Raw genomic sequence first — 23,109 nt, forward strand, 5'->3', positions numbered from 1 at the left:
AGAAGGTTCTTCATCCTTATGGTGTTTTGACTGTAGCCTATGTATCACAGATGTTTTTATTAAGACTTTGAGAAACTTTGTCAAATTGTGGGAATGAATATTTCTCCTTTAATAAAAAGGCAGTGAAAATATACAGATTTTGTTAATGACATTTCAAAAAGGCAAACTGTTTAAAGGTCTACACATGTTCCACCTCAGGCTAAAGACACATCTCTTCTGACTACACCTCGGTGAAGAAGATGATGTCATCGTCAACTCTGGTGTTGGAAAGAAAAGTTAGTTGCACTTACATGAAGCAATTTGATAGTTTGGCTTTTTTGAAGCTAAAGTACTCACATGATTCTTGCTGTTCTGGGTTCGTACCCTCGTGATTGATGCACTTATCGGAAGTCGCTTGGGATAAAAGGGTCAGCTAAATTATAGGTAATGTAAAAAACATACTTTTGCGGGTGGCATATATCAAGACAGGGACATTTTACATTTACATTGTCAAGTATATACATTTTGCCTGTATTGTACCAATCAATCAGGGTGAGAGGGGAAAGTCTGCAGCAGAGCTTCACGTCTGGAAATGATTTGTTTTCTCTTTTACTTTGTGTTGTTGCTGATAAGACAACCGACCTATTGGGTTCAGTTTGATATGTAATGAGAATCCTTCTGTTTTCCTCACACTTTACATTACAGGACCTTCTGATTTATTTATAGAAATACATATCAAACGCATCAGCTTCATGGCAAATGGCCCCTCCTGTGTGTCTGTGTGTGTCTGCATCAGTACAACACAACAACAATCGTCTGTTTCCTGCTTCACATCACTGTACGACACATTCAAGTGCTGCGATGCCTTCGCTGTGTGAGCGGCACTCGTTCAAGTGAGACAGCACAGGATCTCTGGGCTGTTATTGCAGATAAAGAGATACGACTTTGTGTTGTGAAGCAAAAGGACAAGGACTCGCTGCAGTTTATGTGTCATTAGCCATCAAATGAATCAGGACATTGGCTGTGTGGCGATAAAGAAGTGGCAATTCAGGTTGTGGTCGGACGGGCTTCAAAAGGAAGTGCCCTGTCAAATGGACCTGGCTGCTCTGACACATCGGTATTTAACCTTCCTGCAGAGTGCGTGGATGGTGCCAGCACATCATTTAGTCCTCAGCGTTGGTCTGGACGTGGATTCCATCCCACTCGGAGACCTCTCACCCACACTGCTGCAACACAGAGGAGCTCATGAAAACAGATGGAGATTCTCTCTGGACGTGTTGACCGTCGCTGCTCGTGTGAACCTGGCTTCACACGTTGCTGATGGACCCAAATGAAATTGCTTTTCCATCCGGTTGCATGTTCATGTAAAGGTGCTAAAGTCAGAATAGCTCTTAAGGAAAAGATACAAAAAACAGGGATGCAGCGAGAGGGACATCTGTTGGACAAAACAAGAACTTCAGGTAGTTTTGTTGCATAAATACAGGCGGCGTTGAAATGTAAAAAGCATCAGCTTTATGATATTATATGATTTGACCACATGAGGAAGAGAGATGCATAGATTTAATGCTCATGAACATGGATTAAACATCTTATGATAATTTCTCTACCTGGCGACTGTTTGCAGTTTGTCTTTCACATCCTCAAACACACTGAATCATTATTTCCACACACTGGAGAATTAATTTGCAAGCACTTACAACATATGCATTATAAACACAAACTGTCCAGTTCCATGTAGATGTTACGACACTTGCTGCAAACACAGCCTCACAAAACAAACTGCCCATGTGGCAGCTTTTTTCCTTTTCCCCAAATTGACTTCCTGTCAGGAGGATAACACAATTTAAATGTAGATTTCCTCCCAGTGTTGTGCTGTATTGTTTGACTTTCAGTAAGAAGCCATTACCTGCGTGGGGGGGAAGAGGGTGGGGGGGGGGCAACACTCCCTCCTTCATTTTGATGAGGCTGTATCACCTTCATTTGTCATTCGTACAGAGGAGAACAGAAAGGATGAAATCAAAAACTTTAACAACACGTATCCAAGGACCTGACAGATGAATACGTGTCCAGCTGTGTGGTGGTGATGTAACATTTAACATCTGTGTGGTAGAACTCACGTCATCATACGTATGAGGACACATGAACATTACACCTGATTAATGAAGGTTTCGTTATGAATCCATGAGCATCCATCTGATCCTAAAGCAGTCTCCTCTTCCTAGAAAGGCTTCCCAGGTCATTCTGGAACCTGCTGGTTGATTTGCTGTATAGTTTTACGTTGCAGCAGTGTTACAATACTTCACAATACCCCCCTTTGTGTCTGCTGCCTGCCGTCTCCGGGGGAAACTTCACATGTCTACAGGAACATGGAGTCCTCTCCCAGCACCTCTCCCACCACGACAGGCCGAACCAGCACCTGTTCACAGAGCAGCTCACCATCTGATCTCCTGCACTTTGTCTCGGTGAACATCTGTTGTTCTTCGCACTAACTCCCATCTCTCCTGCCGGGCTGCAGCTTCAGTGTCGTCCCCCATTTGTAGGTCACTTTGGTTAAAAGGGGGTTTAACAAATGAGCAAATGTTATCTGTCCCTTGGCTGCTGGAATCAGATTCAAGTCACAGATAGTTTCCTCCAGAGAGTCGTCGGGGAACTGCACTGCCATCGTCCCTGCACACGAGACCATCCCAGGCCAGAGGGTTGTTGGTTCCTCGATGGTGGACCGAGCGACATCATCTCTAACTTTGACCCTGTTGATCTCTCCTCCTGACACCTCTAACTACCCCCCACCCCCTTAGCTGATCTCCTTTACTTTGTCTTGTTGAACTTTGAATCTCTGCTGAAGCTTCAGCGTCGTCCCTCAGTCACTTTGGATGAAAGTGACAAATGAGGAAATATAAACGTCTCATGTGTCATTCACAGCTTTTCTAATTGTTACACTCACTGAATTTGAGCAGAATTTCTCACTAGCTGTGAAATGAACATGACATTTGAAAGTTTAGTTCTTACACCTGAGCGACGCGTTGGCAGGGAGGTGTGATGTGATCACCGTCTGTCACAGTGATGAATGTCACCAGCTTATGAACTGCAGCCAGACCAGGTGAGGTGAATCTCCATGACGACCAAGCTCCTCCCATCAGGCGCCTGCTCTGAGAGGCTCGTCACAACCAGTTCATGATTTCATCAATTAATAAAAGTCCCGTTTACTCAAAGGATAAAACCAATTCAATAGCACATATTGAGTAATTTAGACTGCATGCAACATGGCTGTATCTCTCTGAGTGTATATCCGTCCATATCAGTAAACTATAACTGATCTGTTAGTGAACAGCAAGGTAAACTAATAATATTCATTCAGATTAATGTCTCTGTACAGAGTTCTATTGCAGTAGCATTAGAAGTCATTGTGCTCCAAACTGTGAGCGATAAGAAAATCTGTTGAAACATCAGAAAATTGTTTTCATGGCTCTAACGTGATCGTGTGGATTTGTCCTCCTTCAGGTCTGCAGAGACTATTTCACGGCTTCTGTTCCCAGAGGCCAAAGACTCTCTCAAACATGTCCCACCCGTCCAGTTGAGTCCAGTTTGGGTTCGAGACATTGGGAGACGCTTGTGTGTTTAAGTGTTGTTGTCAGTTTGTCCAGTTTGTGCTTTAAAGACTAAAAACTTGGTGTCAATGACCTCGTTTTGGGCGAATATGAACGTGGGCGCTTTGGATTCTGTGCACTGAAACTCAGGAAGTGTTTTGTGGACTCAAACACTTCAACCTCCCTCCCTCCCCCATACAGGACAAACACTCCACGACTTAGAAACAAATTTGAGCCTTTATTGGAATGTTGCAAGGCATTAAATACACAAATTCCATTATTTTAATAATTTGGTATTTAATAATAAAAAAAAAAGTTCTAGTCTAACAATACTGGTCTGACAGTCGTTCTTATTCAGTTTCAAGTCCCCTCTCTCTCTCTCTTCTCTCACTGCATCAGAGATGGAAACCTGACATTGTCTGAAGTGAAAGCAGATGTGAATCTATGTATTGAGAATTAAAGGGCAAGACAGCAATGACACATGGGGAACAACGGCACTCCCACCCAAACAAATACTGCGTATCAAAGCTGCATCATGGTTTTTAAAACAGTCGTTTGTTCATATTGTAATCGATTACATTTTCTTCTTTTTTTTTTTTACCCCTGATTTCCCAAGTTTTACATATAAAAACTTTTGTATGAAATATAAACAAGCTCTTATCGTGATACACAGACATGTAAATTTGAAGCTGATATCCTTTGCAGAAATTAAAAGCAGACAATAATATGTTCTAAACTCGTCAATGGTCTCGAGAGTCGTCAGATCTCGCCTGGACTCGTGCTCTATAAACATAAATAATATGTTCTGGTGTCAGGAAATTACTATCAATGTTTCGGTCATCATCTTCGGCCTCCACCAACACCACCTGTATATGCATCATCATCATCATCATCATCATCATCATCATCATCACTCACTGCATTTTGCTCAACAGATCCAGAAAGGTTTTTTTTTTAATCGTTTTGGTTTACGAACCATTTTCCCTCATTTTGAAAAAGAAAATACAAAAGAAAAGTAAAGCAAGAAAAAAGAAAAAGTAAGAAAGAAAGAAAGCAGGAAACACAGAACATAAGAAAGAACATTCACAATAAATTTCCAGCCGGTTTGTGTTTGGTCTGGTCTCCTTTCTTTTTATATTCTGGATCTCCTTTGCGTCCCCACAGCTGAACGAATAATCAAAAAGCACAGAAGCGCCGCCATCGTCCCACCTCCTGATCCCGACCTTTACGCCAACTAACTTCCATCAATCCAAACCCCCCCCCTCCAACCCGTCCGACTGTCGAGGTCCTGAGTTAAGACATGACTCCAAACACAGGGTTGTGGCGACAGATGCTCGGCCCGATCTCTTCATAGTCCTTCTTGGTGTGGCAGACCTGGTAGAACTCCGGCTGTGGAAGCAAACACATGAAGGGGACGATGAACACAGACCAATGTAAGAATAGACAAAAACTAAAACGTGTTAGTGTGTCCGTACACGAAGAAAGTTTTTATTATAACCATCATATCAATTCACTTTAAATGTGAAGAACCAGTGGATCCTGACGCCAGCAGCTCTCGACATCAAGCGCACCCCAGTAGATTCATTGCAAATGTGCAGAGCATAATTCAACGGTTTATCTCACTGTTATAGACAACAGGGGTTAAATGATTGAAGTTTTTTGTCAACACTTTATCTATCTTACCAACAAGGACACACAACTGGTGTTGCACTTGCTGAATGAGCTTCAAAACAAAAGTTCACCCACGAGAAAGTTCACTGCTAATGTCAGTTTGCACGTTCGACAGCTAATCGGCTAATTAGCTGCAACAATCGCCTGCAAATGTCAACTCAATCAGTTTAGTTGCTGAAAGCTGGAGCCTTTATGGCCTCGTGTGCGAGTCAGTGTTGCAATGAAAGTTTGTCTAAACTATGTTTTAATGCCCCTGATGCCCCAGCTGTCAATCAAACACGTATATATGAAGACAGGCCCGCCCACTTAGAGGCTAAAAGACAAACAAGCATTTCTGATGAACCTCTTCTACTGAATTATAAAAATCATAAATCCATTACTCCCACTTGCTCAGATAATGGAATATGGACTGGAAAACATGACATATCCCTACCACCAGGGGGCTCTATTCCCATACAAGCAGTGACTAAGTGCATTCAACAAATCAGTGATTGGATGAGTCAGAATATTCATAATTTAAACAAAGATGATTTGAAAGTGAACTGAGACCTGAACTCTAACAGCCACATTAACAAATACAAAGTCATCTTATCATCACCTTAAGGATTTAAGGACGTATGTCTCTTGTGTCTCTGCATTAAAACGTATGTCTCTGTCCCGGAGACTAACTAAACACGGAGAAGTGTGTGTGTGTGTGTGTGTGTGTGTTGACTGCATGTTGATAGAGTTGTGTGCATTGAGGTTTGAAGTACTCACAGTTGATGCTAACATTGATCCACCGAACCACACCGCATATCTCTGCATATGATGAGTGATAACTTGGACATCGATTGGTTTTGGCTGAGGAGGGAGAACAGAGAGACAAACCGAGGATCAGTCACATTCACCCACGTACAGAGAGGCTCGGAGACGCAGTAGTGATGGAATACTGAGGCAGAATGAAGTAGACAAACTGTTAGAGGCTTTAAAACAAATATATTTGGAATCTTAACACAGGCCATGTTCTCTTTATAGCAGAGCAAAAGTGTTTCATTGTCAATACCCAGGAAATTTCGGTATAAAAAACCGTTTATAATAGTTGAAAACTCAGCATGTTGTTTACTTATTAATCACAAAGGACGATTTAAGATGTTACTGGGGCTGATCTTCATTCACTATCCATCTGTATCTATTCATATTGGTTGTTGGAAAGCATGTACAATCTTGAAAGAGACATTTAGTCTCGGCTTCACTCCTCACACAGTAATTGTTTGGCTGAGAGGTATCGATCGGTGCAGTTTACAAATGAATGGGCCCGCTCACCTTGAGCTTGCCTCCACTCAGCTCCTCGCTCATCTTCAGTCGGGCATCAACCGACCTCTTTAAATCTCTCTGCAGACGGCGCCCGAAGTCCCTGAACATGGTGGAGCCTCCTGAGAGAACAACGTTCTGCGGAGAGAAAAGGTGACGGGGATTACAAAGCTGTGGAATAAGAAGCACTTAGCCCCCTGTGACCTGTGGACGTGTTGATACCATGGATCTGATACTCAGCCAAAATGTCCCAACTCGGCACAAAACAATGTCACCACCAGTAAATCTTAAACAAAATAAAAGATTTGACAGATGGATGACAGTTTACCTTGTAGAGCGGACGCCTGACATCAATTGGGCAGTTCTGAATGACCTCGTCCACAACCTCGGAGATGGGCTGGGTGAAGTCGGGGTTGGCAAACTGGGATGGAGAGAAAAGACTTGTTGCTCTGTTCCCCTTGTCTAAAGTTTGTAGTTTTCCATTATCTTAGATTGTGTTGTGATTCACGCTGCGCTGACTCACCTCTGGGTGGAAGAAGATCTCAGGTCCGAGGAAGCGCTCGTAGCCGACGTCGATGGTGAACTCCTTCTTGCTGATGGAGTTGATGCCGGTGTACTGCTTGATCCACTTGGAGCCGTCTGTGTCGTACTTACTGAACTCTTTGACTAGATCTGGGCACACGTAGCTGTACCGCTCCTGCCGGGGACAGAACAAGTTCAAGTTCATGTTTTTTGATTGCGTCTTCATCAGATGAAGTGGATGATGGGAGCTGTAGCTGAGGACCTACCTTCACCGCCTTAGCTGTCTCCAGCGACTGCTCCGGGGGGATGCCCACCTCCCTCTCCCTCAGGAGCTGCTGGGTGAAGTAGGTGATGTCTCGTCCTGCGATGGGGATGTGCTTTATACAGCTGCCAATAACGTAACCTTCAGCCTGAGAGACAGAGGAACAGAGAGAGAGACTGAAAACAGCTGATGTTACATAACATGAAGACATGAAGACAAAGATTGAGAATAGAAGAGACACAGAGTCTATAACTGGATGTTTCCATTAGATTTCTGCTTCTCCACGTCCCAGCCGTGTTGTGTTTGGCTCACTTTTTTGCACATGTTAGTGAACATGTGGCTGCAGATAAATGTCGGTCAGTCGGTCTCTAAGTGTTTTCTGCAAGCACATTTCCTGAAGCAATTCCTTCAAACCTCTGAAGCACTGTTGTTTGCTTTTAAACATCAACTCTATCCATTTTATTTTTTAAAGGAGGAACTTTCTTCAGGTTTGACCACATCAGGTATAAAACATCAATTCAACACAGATGCCACTAATCCTGATTCAATTTGAGCCACGGGTGTTTATCAAGAGTCAAAAATCAACGTAATGATCACAGTTAATAATTAAAACGCTGTCCTGAGGGGAGCAAACATTTATTACTATGTCTCCCTCTAAAATTAAAACAGCCAATTACGGAACATAACTAGCTGCTATATAAATATATTATGATATTATATATATATATTATAGTATAGCGCCAAATCATAATAAAACAAAATAATCCAAAACATTATCTCAAGACCTTAAACATTATAGAGAAACTCAACAGTTGTGATTCCTGAAGGGCCATGAAGGAAGCACTTTATAACCTTGTTTAGATAAGTGCTATACAAATAAAGTTATTGTTATTATTATCATTATGTACAAGAGCATGTACAAAGCAAAGCGTTGGCTCTTCAGAAACGTGGAACATGTGTGAGAGACTGTGATTCACTGAGGGAACTGTAGACTCACCACAGGGATCACATGGGTGACACCGTCTCCGCTGTCGATGACGGTGCCCGTCAGCGTCCTCTCTCCCACCTGCCTGGATGTCCAGGAGGCTGCCAGAGCGAGCACAGCCTGCCACGCACAAAAACACACATGTGAAGGACATGGAACATTTATATATATATACGATTGTATGTTCAAATGTAAATTAGCGAGAGTTTTTATAGCTGATCACATAAGGAAGAAGTGCTTATGACTCGTCATGTTGTGATAGGATCAAGAATCTAAAAATTACTTTGGATTTAATGCATATTAGCATAATGCTAAGTGGTAAATCATCGGTGGGTTCAGTGCCTTGCTCAAAGACACACTCTGGAGGAGCTGGGAATCGAACCAGGTACCATCTAACCACTAGTCTCCTAATCCACACCAGTATGTAAAGACATCATAAGAACAAGTTCCATCACATCTCACCTGCACAGCGATGTACAGCCCCGGTACGTTGAAGGACTCAAACATGATCTCAGCTGTGTACTCTCGGTTCTCCGGTGTGTTGAGAGGAGGCTCTGTCTGAATACACACAAGCGCACAAACAAGACAAAATAAGATATTTAAAAGAAGAGGGCATTTAAAAGATGAATTCACTGCGGGCTAACCCTTTGTGTTTACTAGCTCTGGTCACATGCTCACCAGGAGGAAGTAGTGGTCCTCGGGCTCGGCCCTCAGGTACTTGAAGATGATCTGCTCCATGAAGCGCTCCATGAGGTCCCAGTCCTCCACAATCCCATGACGGATTGGCCACTGTTGACACATGGGTTCAGGTAATAATTAGAATAATGTTCAGTACATGTTGTGTCCTGGTTTCCCTGTGAAGTCTCTCTCTTCCATGTTTGAGTCATTCAAAGAGAAACGGTCACCTAATAATCAGATAGGGAAACCATCTCCTTTCTTCTGCTTCCTGTTTACTGCATTTATTATTTATACTTTTAAAATATGGGTTCGTAAATCCAACAGGGTCCCGTACCTTAGTGGAATATGAGGGCTTGTCTACGGCTTCATCTCCAATGAAGAAATCCAAGTCATCCACCCCCTTCATCATCCTCCGCTGGGCCTGGTCCCCGACCTTGGCCGACTCTTTGATGGCGATACCTGACGAGAGAGGAGAGAATTCAATACCTGGCTAAAGGGTTGTGTGAGCTACATTTACAGGTAATTAAGATGGTGTCATTTAAAAAATCTAAACAATATTTACATATACAGAAATAAAGTAGACGTTAAAAGTGTTAAAGGCACAAAGTCAAATTTAGAAAAGTATTAATAATTGTTGGCAGGGGATTTTGGAAACTAGTGCCATTTCCCCTTTTCGTTGTTGGTGTCACTGGCCTTGTGGGCTGGTGGTCGGGGAATCGAACGTACAGGGAAATACTCACATGATGGAACGATGAACTGTGGCTCTGTGTTCCCTGCATACCCCAGTTTGGTGTAACTGCAAGAGAAGAGAAGGACATGTCTCCATTAGAAGCCAGTTGGACGCTCTGGACAATACGGAGCTACAAAGCTGGAACTGCATTTAGACGTGTGAACATTTACTACAGCGAAGATTATTTTGGGCTGCGTTCCCCCTATTGTTTTGATCAATGCCATCACTGTCCTTTGGGGAGTTGGTCTGTTGCCAAGAGCAGCAGCAGCTCTGGAGTTTGCTAATAGGAGGCCATTAAAAGAGCCATTCATGTCACACTGGGAACTGAGAACTATTCATATGTGTCTGGTGTGGGGGGGGGGTGGAATCACTCCTGTATAAACTGACCACTAACCCTTAATATAAACCAGCCATGACCTCATCATCAGCTGCTGTATCTCCTTCTGCTTTGTGATAAGAAGTGAGCCAAACCTTTACCAAGTTTCTAAAAGTCCTTCCTACAACATTTTCACCTTCATACTTAAAGCACAACCAGTTGGATGCACACGTTAAGACTATGGAGTTAAACCCTCCTCTGTATGAAAGTCTTAAGGGCCACATGCTGACCAGATGTAGTCTGGACTGGGGTAAGCTCAGACTCCCATAATAGCCCTCAGGGCCCAGGGGACTGATAGAGGACACCGCTGACACGGCCAGAGCACTGTGGGCACTACGGGCCACATCCTGGTCACAACAGTGGCTTCTTTGAATTCAACTGACTAAAGGAAGAGAAGAAGCCGGAAGGGGCAGCATCAGAAAGTCAGGAAGAACTCAACCGGTTTGTTATGACTGGAACAATCTCCTCATTTCAACGTCAACAACTGGCTTTAATAGAAAATGCTGAGTTGCTGAAAGACTTTGCTGAGTCAAGCTGCAAATTCACGACGTGTTGATGTCACGCTGCCAAAGGTCAAAAGGCATGCGATGACGTCACCAGTGTAGAAGCCTCCTACACAAACTAATTATAAAATCCCAAAAATTTTGCTGAAAAAGCTGCATATTTCCAAAAGTACGAGAAGTTAAAAGAATAAAAACGAGAGCAGACGTGTCCTGAGCGAATGAATTAACTGACACATACAACAGCAGCAGTTTTTACAAAAAAAAACGATTCAACGTATGAGACATGAATGTGTTTTCACTCTTATTACAATAATAAAAGTCATATTATGTATGTGTGTCACAGTCAACAGCTGCTTCATGACCCCAGCAGTGTGGTCTGACGGCAGCAGCAGCGCTCTGAACACCTTCATACCACGGAACAGTCCCAGCTTGTCTCCCTCAACCTGCCTCGACACGCCGAAAACACACAACACACGTCAGACGGTGGACATCATTGCACAGGATGGCTGGAGCCGAGTCAACCATTTTTTTAAAAACACACGATTCTCTGGGCCTCTACTTTAGAATCGCACAACTTGTGTTTTTTATCCCGATGACGAATATTGTACCTTTAGGGAAATGCTGACTAAAAAACCTGACATCTGTAACGTTGGTTCACTTTTGACCTGTGCTCATTAATGACTGCAGCCTTGTGGTATGAGATCTCAACTGTTTGCTTAAGATAGATGAAGCAATGACTCCACCCAAACCCTTTCAAATGCACTGTGGTAGAGATTTGTAGATTTATGTCAGTGTTGCACATTAGACGACGCCGACACCCTGCTGTGACTGCGGCTGTTTTTATCGTACAGTCAATAAATAACTCAGAAGGTAGATGTGTATCAGGAAGTGGAGCCGTCTTCCTCTGGACATCATGAACTCCCTCAGTGACTTTTGTCTAACTTCGTACTAACTTGGTTGATCAAGTTGTTAGTTCCACAGATAAACCTGCAGTTACTGGAACCTGCCGTCTGCATTGTAACTTTAAGACCTGGCTATAAACGTAACAAGGGACATCTGCTTAATGAGTAGGAACTAGCACAGGCTGGGCTAACCCCAAGTCTCAGCTGCACTTCCTTCTTCTGGTCCCCGGTGCAGATCTGAAGCAGTTCTCTGGTTTACAGCCTGGAGGGATGAGGGGGGAGGTATGCAATGTGAGAAGTGAGGAGTTCAAGCCTGTACATGAAAGCCCCCCCCACCCCCCGAAACTAGCTGAGCACACCTCTCATCACCTGAGGACAGTTATTTGAGCAAATGTCCACATCGCCTGAAACACAAATCTCTTCCTCTCACAGTGGATATGATTATTTATTTCAAAAATAATCAGGAGGTGAAGATGTAACTGACACCAAGCAGGACAGGAGGTGCACACACACACACACACACACACAGACAGACACACACTGATCTACATCAACAGTGCTACTGAGATAACATCTGGATCTGTGATTTTCACTCCGTCCTCTCGAGCATCCTTTAGCTGTCAAGGCCAGAACGAATATATATTATTATTGCTCGAAAAGACCCAATGAGTCAAATCGCACCGAGCAGAGAACCAACAACCCGCTGAGGAGCCGGAATTAGAGAAGTTAAATCAGAAAAACATGCTCGGACGCCGAGAACAGCTCCATATATGGAGCAGAGCGCGTGAATGAGGAAGTGGAGGCTGAGTAGGAAGTAGCGCCGCGTCGAGTGGAGGCATCAGAATCACACTGGTTTCTATTCATGGGGCAGATATCGGAGTGGGAAGACTGGTTAGAACATGTATGTTGGTGGTGAGACGCTGTTTGGGGGCAACAGCAGCTGAACTCCCTCTGAATGAATGGAGCCAGATGTGAGGGATCCCCCCCCACACCCCACACCACCCTGGCTGTGGTCTCACGGTGACACAGGAGAATACAAACTGGGAGGAGGGGGAGAGGAGGGGGGGCTGATAAAATGTCGCTAATGGTGCAACTGGCGAGCGAGCAGGACGATGGAGGTGGAACACCGAGCGCTGCCTTAGTGCCTCTGAGCCGCTGGGAACACAACAACCACGGCTAGCTGCTCGTTAGCATGTTAGCTCCCCGGCTAGCGGTGGGTCTAACGCCCGCAGACACACACACACACACAGAGAGACACACACACACACAAACACACACACCCAGGCTCCTCCGCTGACACTGACAGCCCCTGCCCCCGCACCCAGACCCTCCATGACACCCGGGGCCCCCCCCTCGGCTGCACGCCCCGCGCCCGACCACCTACCCTGTGCCGCAGTCCACCACACACGCCGGTAAGCGTCCAGCCATCTCTCTCTCTCCCGGGGTCCGTGCACGACTCGAAGCGCTGAAAAGAGGCGGTGTCGTCGGGGAGGATCCGTGCGCGTCCACAGGCGGAACCCGGAGCCCGCACACTGCGCTTCCACTTCCGCACTCGGCTGCTCGCAGCCAGGGGAGAGGCAAGATGGCGGAGGCCGGGCAGAGAGGCACGGGCAGGACTGAGCGGCTGTCAGTCAGCGGAGGAGGAGGAGGAGGAGAGGAGGGAGAGGAGGAGGAGGGAGGGGAGGAGGAGGCGGGGGGAAGAGGAGGAGGTGGAGGGAGAGGAGGCGGGGGAAGAGGAGGAGGAAGAGGATGAGGAGGCGGGGAAAGAGGAGGGGAGGAAGAAGAAGGAGAGGAGGAGGAGGAAGAAGAAGGAGAGGAGGATGAGGATGAGGAGGCGGGGAAAGAGGAGGGGGAGGAAGAAGAAGGAGAGGAGGAGGAGGAGGAGGAAGAAGAAGAAGGAGAGGAGGAGGAGGAGGAGTTGTATGGGGAGGAGCAGGAGGGGGCAGGAGGAGGAGGAAGAAGAAGGAGAGGAGGAGGAGGAGGAGGAGTTGTATAAAGAGGTGGAGGAGGAAGAAGAGGAGAGGAAGAGGAGGAGGAAGAAGAGGGATAGGAAGAAGAGGAGGAGGAAGGAAGAAGGAGGAGAGGAGGAGGAGGAGGAGAGTTGTATGGGGAGGAGCAGGAGGGGGCAGGAGGAGGAGGAGGAAGAAGAAGGAGAGGAGGAGTTGTATAAAGAGGTGGAGGAGGAAGAAGAGGAGAGGAAGAGGAGGAAGAAGAAGGAGAGGAGGAGGAGGTGTATGGGGAGGAGCGGAGGAGGAGGAGGAGGAGTTGTATAAAGAGGTGGAGAGGAAGAGGAGGAGGAAGAAGAGGGATAGGAAGAAGAGGAGGAGGAGAGGAGGAGGAGGAGTTGTATGGGGAGGAGCAGGAGGGGCAGGAGGAGGAGGAGGAAGAAGAAGGAGAGGAGGAGGAGGAGTTGTATAAAGAGGTGGAGGAGGAAGAAGAGGAGAGGAAGAGGAGGAGGAAGAGGTGGGAGAGGAAGAAGTGGATGAGTAGGAGGCGGATTAGGAAGAAGAGGAGAGGAAGAGGAGGGAGAGGAAGAGGAGGAGGAAAAAGAAGAAGAAGAGGAGGAGGAGGAAGAAGAGGAGAAGGAAGAGGGGGAAGGAGGAGGAAGAAGAAAAGAAGAGGAGGAGGAAGAATAGGAGAAGGAGGAAGAGGAGGAGGAAGTACAACAACATGTATTTGTTGTAATATATTTCATCTGTTTAAGTTATCAACAGTGTTCTTCTTCTAAAGTTCACAAGTTCACATGTGATGATGTCACCATTCAGAAGCCTCCCATAGATCATTATAAATTCACCAAATCTGAGAGAACCTGAATATTAAAGTATGAATATTAAAGTGTGTGGAGACGATGAAGGTTTAGAACAGAGGAAGTCACACCAACCACAGGAAGAGAAAACAGTGCAAAATACTTTATTCTGACTTTAATGCACAAACAGATCAAACTGTCCACGTTCAGCCTTAAAGCAACAGAAGCTGGTGGGAAACAGCAGATCCAGGTAGAGCAGGGACACTGGGAGACCAGCACTCCCATTAAAACAGCATAAAACACCTTTGTTCATTTGTCTTTTTGATTTGTCTGCATGATGATGTGTGACACTTACTTTGCTTTATTTCATGAAAGTCACTCACTGGCATTAATAGATGCTTATAGAATGTGAGCACATGTGAAGGAGCAACAGGCTTTACCATGAATTACAAGCATATTAAACATGAATCAGTAACTTGACAAATGTACAAATAAAACAAGGGAATTAAAGACGGCTGAATAGAAACACACAATCAACAGTAAACCACGAGCTTCACAGCTTTTTTTACTGTCCTGTAAATATGTGATCTTTTATTCTAGAAGGATTTATTTACAATCTGTACAATCGCTGGGATGAAACCTCCTCCTGCGTCCCCCTGCTGGTCATTTCAACACAATGTGGAAGCCGTCAGTGTTTTCATCTGCAGGACAGAAGACAAGCAAGCAGACGGTCATTTAAAATAGAACAGTTATGGAGTATGGATGCTAAATGTCTGTATATATTAATAATACATATAATGACCCCTTATAGTGCTGATGACGAAGCTCGTCTCCTCCCCGAAGTTCTGCACCATCTGAGAGAAGTGGATTGATCAGTGTAAACACAAAACCCAATCATCTCCTCTCCTTTTTCTCTGGATGATGATAATAATAATACATTTTATTTGTATAGCGCTTTTAAAAGGTACTCAAAGGCTCTTAACATGGTAAAAACAGGGACAATAATAACAATAAGGTAACATTACAGCAGTTAAAAGACAGTGATTTTACATTAAAAACAATTATAGTACATAAATGAATCACAGATTAAAAGCAGATTTAAAAAGGTGAGTTTTATAATGACAATCAGCCTCACACACTAACACACACTTACACAAAGTGCACGTATGCCTCATGTGTAAACCCGATTTGAACAGCTATGATGGAGAAAGCTCTATAGATATGATCTGTGGTTAAGTTACACTAATGTAAAGTTCATGCAGGTTCTGATTCTTTAGCTGCAGAACGTGGTTCTCCGCACTGTGTGAGAGTCCCGGGCTCATTTGTAAATAATCCAAAGGAGTGAAGCGTGTATAAATACCTCGTCAGAGACCAGGATGTGGATCCCAGTGGGTTTTTGTCTGTAGATGTGTGTGATTTGCTGCGGAGTGATGCTGTACAGCATGGCCACCTTCTCAGACAGGTCCAGCAGGGTCAGCTCCTCCAGGTACAGAGCGTGGTAGACTGCAGGGGAAGAGAAAGAAGAAACTGAGACACTGATCTGATACGTGAGGACACGTAATTAGATATTACACAACATTCCCACTCACTGTCTCCGCCCCCGGGCTTGATGGGAGGTTGATTCCGGGCCTGCTGCTGGCACACGTACATGGTGAGACGGGGCTGGATGCACCTGCAGGAAGCCAGTGGGAACCGTTATAGTCGTACTGGGAGAATATGCAGATTTCGATTAAAGAAAAAACTGGTAAACAACTAAATGAATTGTGGCTCCTAGAAGTCTCACCTTCCTTTCATGGTGTTGAAGAGGCGGATGCCATCTGCTGGACCACATATCTGGACCAGGTCCTCCCTGCTCATGCTCAGAAGATCTGCACCTGCAACGACAGCAGAGACTGAGGTTCTGCTTTCTGCCTCGAAGGTAGAACCATGTGTCTTTGTTGCATCTCTTTCATATGTCTGCAGATTTCACAAGGAGCTCTGTGACAGTTGTTACCTAAGAAGCTGGTGAAGAGCCTGGAGAAAGAGGAGAAGCGGTGACGGTGTAGCCAGTCCTGAGTGTCCTGTGGCGAGGACGCTGGCAGGAGGTGCTACATGTCAAAAAGAAGAAGAGCCCTTAAAATGAGTACAGCAGCACAGCATCCACTGTCTGTCCAAATACTGTCCTGAAAGGGACGAGAGAGCAACGTCAACACTGTTACTTACATCTGAGCAGCTGGGCAGGAGCAGCTCCCCCTGCTGGTTTGGAGAACAGTTGCTACAGGAGGAAGAAAGAGCAGATTGGGGGTGATTGTTTTTTTTGTTGTATTTTATTCTTTCCTCTCTGAAAAACATCTGTCTGTTCTTTCACTGCTGTGGCACATCATGCAGGGTTAGGTGTCAACCCATAGAGGGCGCTATCACACACCGCTGCAGGGGTCAGGCCTTCTCTACACAAAGGCTCTAATGAACTAAATGAGTTGAGGTGGTGCAGAACAGATGTGCTGACATGGACAGAGAAGGCTGACCCACCCATCTGGGACGCTGCAGGAGGTGGGTGAGCTGTGGTAAACAGGTGAGGGGGTGCTGCAGCTGCTGTGGGTGGTGAGGTTCAGGGCGTCGGGCCAAGGGGAGCACTGGAGAGAGCAGAGAGACAATATCAGAAATATCATATTAACGCTGGAAGGATTTGTATTTTTCACACTAAGAACGGATGAAATGAGTAAAAGGTGTTAATTCATAGAGAGAATTGTTGCCTCATGCACCTGAATACTACAAATACTAAAGACTCTAGAGAAGCTTTGCATCTTCCAGTCCGACAATATTAATAAAAACCTTGTTTAAACAAACGAATTGATTCAGTCAACAGAAACTCTGAAGTGCTTTTACTTTGAAACAGCCACAGGAAGTGTTGAAGTATGTTGTGACATATTTGACAGATAAGCATCAAAACTATGTTGACTTACAACTGTTGTGACTATAAAACAGAGGATTTAGTTATAGAATATGATGCATTTTGAAGTAGATACAATATTGTAATGCTGGCCATGTGTTAATTAATACATCAATAATACTTCTATATAAATATAACACCTCATTCTACACAATGACAATTGGTTTCTCGCTTCAGGTTTGGTTTTGTCTGGTTGAATAACAAACCAGATTAAACTGCAGAGTCACTTGACGTTCAAAGACTAAAGTGACGCACACACGGAGCCGCAATCATTGACAAACACCCACACACACACACACACACACACACAACACATTAACACACTGACAAACACTGGTTTAAAATGTTCTGTGTGTGAGGAAGTTAGACGAGAGGAGGAAAACATTCTGACTCAGAGATAAAATGACTGACTGAGGGCTGATGAGATTAGAGACAAATCCAGATAACACAGGGATTTGCCGCTGGGGGGGTCAATAACATCAGAGCTTAACACTGACAACATGGAGGCAGCCAGAGGGTCGTCTCCGACCTGCTCTGCTGTGCAACGTGTCCTGAGGACCCACCTCTTTCAGCACGGTGGTCTCGTGGGACGCCTGGTACTTGTCTCTGTCTTGAAGCGTCTTCTTCTCGATCTTCTCCTTGTCCGTCTTCAGTTTGCGATCAGCTCCTTTGGGCTGAGGACAGAAGAGATGAGGACATTTGATTTGATGTAGAAACTTGAGATCGATGAGTTAAGTTTTAGGTGTTTGTAGCTTAAAGGTGTAAAAACAGAAGCAGTTGGACGAAGGTTCAGACCTTGAAGACTTTGATCTGACAGCTGGACGAATGGACGTGCTCCATGTACTCCCCGTGTTCGTTGGTGGTGAACGTGTCCACCTGGATGCGGAAGGGCACCCCCTTCTCCCCGCCATGCTTCCTGGGCGTGAACTCGGTGCTGATGCAGTTGACCTGAGGAGACAGACACAGGAGATGTGCAGGAGGAGGAGCAGCAGCACTGACTTGCCTCCAGACGTGTGACCAGAATCCGTCTGTACCTGGATGAACACTGAAGCGTTCTTCACGGGATCCCAGAGGAACTCGATGGTGTTGAGGTGCAGAGCGTGAGAACGAGGCTCCAGTATCCCCACTGACAGAGGGATATCTGCAGGAAATACAGCCAGGCTGTCAGTCCTCACTTTGGACTGTTGTGTCTGTTCTGAGATCAGTTGGTAAACAGTGACATCACATCCTTCCATGCAGCGAATAGAATTTAGCAGAATCTGAGTCAAAAGGCAAGAAGGTTGTTGGTTTGTCACTGTCCAGTCAATTTGATCAAAGCACACACAACAACACCAGTGGCTCCATGGAGGGCAACACTTAGTCATGAGTACAGATCACAATGAGCCTGGTGATGAAGTAATGCATCACAGGAGAGGTTTGATATATATCACAGGTCACGTGTTGCTACAGTCCAATGTACCTAGATCCAGGATCCGGTCTCCAGGCCTGTTCCACCTCCACCCCTCCAGCTGCTGGTGCTCCATGTACTGCAGCCGACGGTCATGGAACACCACGCGCACGATACTCTGTGAACAGGTAGGATCAGGGATTCAGGCCCGAGCTGCAGCTGCAGCTCCAGTGGGGGGGCCGGCACGGAGCCAAACAGCTGGACTGTTGGGCAAAGTGCGAGGAGGCTTCCCACATTCATTCATTACAACAGAGCGAGTGAGTGCATTCCTACAGTACACATATTTAAAAACAGCGTCCACATGTCAGTGGGCCAGCACATGATGTGATATCAATAATAAGAAGCAGCAATGAAAGGGGTTTTATTTTGAATTGAAATCAGGGCTCCCACACTCATCTGGACTTGAAGAAACCATCTGATGGACACTTCAGCTTCCTGGAGAAACTTGTAGGTGAAGAACACCTCTTATAACTTATTAGAAAATGTTCAACAATTACGCTAGAGACCAAAAAGTGTCAAAATTAGGTGGGAAACCGTTTTCCAACATGTGGGAACCCTGATCCATGTCTTCAATCTATAACCTGCTTCTAGTTTTAACTTCATGGGACTTGAATGAAAGTTTATTTAGAATATAACTAAGCTGGAGAATATTTTATGCCGTCAATGGCCTGAAACTAAACAAAAGTTGGATTGTTTCTGGCTCATTTTAGTTTTCTCATTCCACATCAGTATTATCATTTATGACAGTTGTGTAACCAGGACGATCTTGAATTGAGGCGTCGTGTTTTCAAAGGAATGTTAAGAGCTGGAGCTGAGGGACACTATTCAGCTGCATCATGTTAAAAGTTGTCTCCTGTGCTTGGACCCATGATCGGGACCTTTAGGTTGTAACAAACATCTTGTGATGCACTCGGACACATCTTCAGTTAAAGCACGTTGCAGTAAGATGACGCCTTCTCGCCCCCTGCTGCTCTTTAAAACCTGCCCCTTGGCGACTCCCCTCATAATCAGATGAAACGACCAAAGCGTTCATTGGGATATTTATGATATTTACGGGGAGGCTCATGCACGACTCGACCCGACACGTCATGTGTTTGTGTAGATGCCACCTGTCCCATTCCTGTGTCTCTAGGAAGCTGCAGCTAACATTAGGCCCTGGAGCCGCGGCAGCCTGAGGACGGAGGCATGTGGAGTGGATGCACTCACACGGAAATGAAATGACCTCCACGTACTCGCCAGTGTTCAAAACATCTGCGCAATAAACGGAGTTACTTTCAATACGCATCTGAAATACAACACGTTTAAATGTCACATCAACCTGTGTGAATGAAATCCAAAGTGACATGACAGACATTATGAGCTGTTAATGGACTTTATTCAGGAAGCAATGGCATCTGGGAGATATCACTTACAAAAAATATATATTAAAAAGTGAATTAAAGAAATGTAAAGATGCTCATTTCTTTCTGAAGTAAACTCCGGTGGTGAAGGCGGAAGCAGAGGAGCGTGTTCAGGTGAACAGAGTGTGTGGATGCTGGAAACGTGAAGGGAGGATGAGTTGTGTGTTTGTAAAGTCTACGAAGGAGGAGAGGTAGTTTTTTGGGTGAAAGTACCAAACTCTCCGAGGTGGACACCCCACCCCCCGAAGTGGAAGGGAGGGTCGAGGGACCTGTGACGAACCAGGAAATGGAGATGTGAAAACAGACACTAGGAGAAAGAGGCGGAGGTCACATGAAAGTCAAAAAATAGACCTTACACCTACCTTTACATATTTGCTGCTTATATCTGTATACTCCACTAGTTTTCTGTTAAGCATACGGATTTCGTAGGACTGACCTACATTTTAAAACATTAAAAAAGACCTGATTAAAATTGAAAAATGGGAAATCAGTCAATCAGAAAAGAGGGGAAGTGGAGATAGAAACTGAATCAAATTAGGAACCTTTCTATAAAGTCACTTTATGAAATGTAAATATCTCCATCCTGATCAAATGTAAGACAGGAACTTTAATATCATATCATATCAAGAAAAGCCAGTGAGGGACACGACAGGACCATCAGTGACTTTTCTGTATATTTATAAAACTAAGCTTTGGACACTGAAGGCAATTAACTCATTATCAATATGTGCCACCGTTACATGGCAATTTTTATCATATTATAACTTATAACATTGGCCAAAAGTTGCATGTGACAGCAAGCTCACTTTCATTGTGTGTACTCGTAAAACAAATTACTTCAGAGCAGAGAAGCAGGGCAAAGAAACATGAAGGTATTTAGAGGCAGAAATATCAACATATCACTGTTCAACAAGAGAAACACAATCAGAAAGTTCCAGAACAAAGTACAAAGAGGAAAGAACAAAGAGGAAAGAACAAAGAAACAAAGAACAAAGAGGAGAACAGATTAGAAGATGAAAGTCAGACATGTAAGAAAACAAGCAGGAGCTCATGTTGTAAAGCGAAATCAGACTTATTGTGTGATTGTAATTATGTTTACATTTGATTCATAAAGTCCAGGACAGGAAGTCTTCTTCTTTTTGGATTACTACTCACATCTGTTAACAATTACATATGGAAGCAAAAGAAGGCCAAAGGAATTTCATTTTATAACTGTGACATATGGATTCCTTACAACATACTGTCAAAATGTCCTTATTTTATTTATATATATTCAATTAGTTTATTTTAGACATTACGACTTCCAAGGAAAATCAATAAAGCCTCATTTGAACAGAGCTCGGTCCAATCAGGTGATGTCCTGTGAGTCACATGGTCACAGACACAGAAGTTTGAATGAGTGACTGAATACTACTGACACAAGAATATTGTGTTGTCAGGACAAAAAATTACATAACTTCACTTAAAACCCAAAACATTTGAATGCTTTACATGTAAATTTATATATTAAACATATTTAAATATCACATATTCAGTAGCTGCAATGATTTTTGGATTAATGTTAGTGAGCAACTGTTTAGATAATGGATTAATCCTGAAAAGACCTGAGATTCTCCAGGTCCAGTTTCTCTCTAATCTTTGTCAATGATTAAACAATGTTTGTCGGACAAAAGAAGCATTTTTTTCTCACATTTTTATTAAGTAAACACTTAATTGAGAAATGAATCAGCAGGTTAATTGAGAACAAAACGCAGATCTAGTTAAACTTCCCGACTAGGTCCAGAGTCACTAATCAAACTAATTATGGCTTTTCTTTGCTTCCACTGACACAGACAGATTCAACTTGATGTTGTGACGTCATCAAAACATCTGGAGCTGTAACTTGGGTTTGGAGTTGATTATGATTCTATAGATTAAAGCACATCTGGCACATTAAGATGTTGTATTGATGACCTCACACACCAGGCTGTACACGTGTGTTTATTAAACATTTCAATGGATTTGCTTTAAATTATGTGACAACATGAGCTCCAGTCCATTCAGTCAACCTGGACATTCACCTCACAGGACAGATAGCTACCTTGGTTGAGATAAGTGAGCGTCTCCTCCTGCTGTTTGGCAGCCGGCGAGGTGGCTGCACACAGCGAGTACTGGAACGGGCTCCTCTTGGCACATATGGCACTTTCAGCCATAAGCCTGGATTCCTCGTTTGCCAGGAAAGGTGCTATGGCCTCTCTGAAAGAGAGCAGCAGGACAGAGGGAGAGCTGAGCAGCCGGATGACAAAGGTGACTGCGCTGGTTGTTTAATCATCTAATCAGTGTCCGTGGGCAAAGACACGTGAGATGTTGCAAAACACAGAGTTAATGCTGCAGCTCAGATGTTAAGTCACAGCAAGAGAAACAGTCTAAAGAATCTAAAAGTGGATTTTGAATGCAATGCTCCTTTAAAGTTAACCATTCAAATGCAATTCAGAAGTTGAATTTCACTCTGATGAACTGATTTTAAACAATAATGAATAAAAACATGATTTCACAGGCAGATTACTGCAGCAGTGCACATTTAAAAAAATACTTTTCAATCTAAACTCCGTCTCCTCTCATGTAAGTAAAGGTCACTGCTTTGCCACCATGACTCTCTGAACTCCACCTGTTGTAAATGTCACTTTTCTGAAATCCACAGGTTAATGAAGCCTCTCAACTTGTCTGCTTTACCTAATGTAAGTGGCAGAGTGCTGGTGGTAGGACTCAGGCTGGGAATGGCAGAACAGCATATTGTCCAGTGCGACGTCCTCTCGTATCCTCGGACCTCAGGTGAGACACACGGAGCTCTGCACGCCTGCCGGCCTCCTCGCACTTCAGCTCAGACGGGGGTTTTGCAGCCGGAGCTCGCCGCCCTGCCTCTTATATCAGCCGGTGATATCACCAGCACACCTTGGATGACCTTTTGAGAGGCGGGGAGTGGGGGGGCCACACCTCCCACAACCACGGTCTGGCCGGGTTGATGCATTAATGGCAGCTTCACTTGGCCTGTTGTTGACACTGCCGACAGTTTGGCCCTAAACCTAGACTTTAAACTCACTCAGGGAAATGATGTCTGGGGAGAAA

At 44.5% G+C, this 23,109-nt stretch overlaps 2 protein-coding genes across 2 annotated transcripts; both read right to left on the bottom strand.

Moving 5' to 3' along the window:
- Positions 1 to 3,781: 3,781 nt before the first annotated feature.
- LOC118120270 (actin-related protein 3) lies at positions 3,782 to 13,161 on the bottom strand. The gene is made up of 12 exons (XM_035175058.2): positions 12,867 to 13,161; positions 9,712 to 9,767; positions 9,306 to 9,430; positions 8,972 to 9,082; positions 8,756 to 8,851; positions 8,306 to 8,413; positions 7,313 to 7,456; positions 7,048 to 7,221; positions 6,853 to 6,945; positions 6,537 to 6,662; positions 5,991 to 6,074; positions 3,782 to 4,952 (listed from the first exon to the last, which is right to left on the bottom strand). Exons 1-12 carry the CDS (start codon positions 12,908 to 12,910, stop codon positions 4,857 to 4,859), a joined length of 1,257 nt encoding a protein of 418 aa, XP_035030949.1. The 5' UTR covers positions 12,911 to 13,161; the 3' UTR covers positions 3,782 to 4,856.
- Positions 13,162 to 14,376: 1,215 nt separating this feature from the next.
- Positions 14,377 to 22,860, bottom strand: tfcp2l1 (transcription factor CP2-like 1). The gene is made up of 15 exons (XM_035174801.2): positions 22,717 to 22,860; positions 22,085 to 22,239; positions 20,367 to 20,440; positions 18,617 to 18,722; positions 18,192 to 18,298; positions 17,953 to 18,105; positions 17,721 to 17,831; positions 16,737 to 16,840; positions 16,431 to 16,482; positions 16,222 to 16,315; positions 16,012 to 16,102; positions 15,818 to 15,900; positions 15,589 to 15,731; positions 15,031 to 15,082; positions 14,377 to 14,929 (listed from the first exon to the last, which is right to left on the bottom strand). Exons 1-15 carry the CDS (start codon positions 22,773 to 22,775, stop codon positions 14,892 to 14,894), a joined length of 1,422 nt encoding a protein of 473 aa, XP_035030692.1. The 5' UTR covers positions 22,776 to 22,860; the 3' UTR covers positions 14,377 to 14,891.
- Positions 22,861 to 23,109: the final 249 nt, after the last annotated feature.

This window comes from Hippoglossus stenolepis, chromosome 13, assembly GCF_022539355.2.
Source record: "Hippoglossus stenolepis isolate QCI-W04-F060 chromosome 13, HSTE1.2, whole genome shotgun sequence".
Taxonomy (NCBI): Eukaryota; Metazoa; Chordata; class Actinopteri; order Pleuronectiformes; family Pleuronectidae; genus Hippoglossus; species Hippoglossus stenolepis.

Coding starts and splice junctions, on each gene's coding strand:
- tfcp2l1 (XM_035174801.2), bottom strand. CDS start 22,775: ATGCTGTTCTGCCATTCCCAGCCTGAGTCCTACCACCAGCACTCTGCC. Junction 18,299..18,616: donor AGACCGGATCCTGGATCTAG/GTACATTGGACT, acceptor TATTTCCTGCAG/ATATCCCTCTGTCAGTGGGG. Junction 15,083..15,588: donor ACATCCTGGTCTCTGACGAG/GTATTTATACAC, acceptor CACTTCTCTCAG/ATGGTGCAGAACTTCGGGGA.
- LOC118120270 (XM_035175058.2), bottom strand. CDS start 12,910: ATGGCTGGACGCTTACCGGCGTGTGTGGTGGACTGCGGCACAGG. Junction 9,083..9,305: donor AGCCCTCATATTCCACTAAG/GTACGGGACCCT, acceptor ATGTGTCAACAG/TGGCCAATCCGTCATGGGAT. Junction 6,075..6,536: donor TGAGTGGAGGCAAGCTCAAG/GTGAGCGGGCCC, acceptor CTCCCTCCTCAG/CCAAAACCAATCGATGTCCA.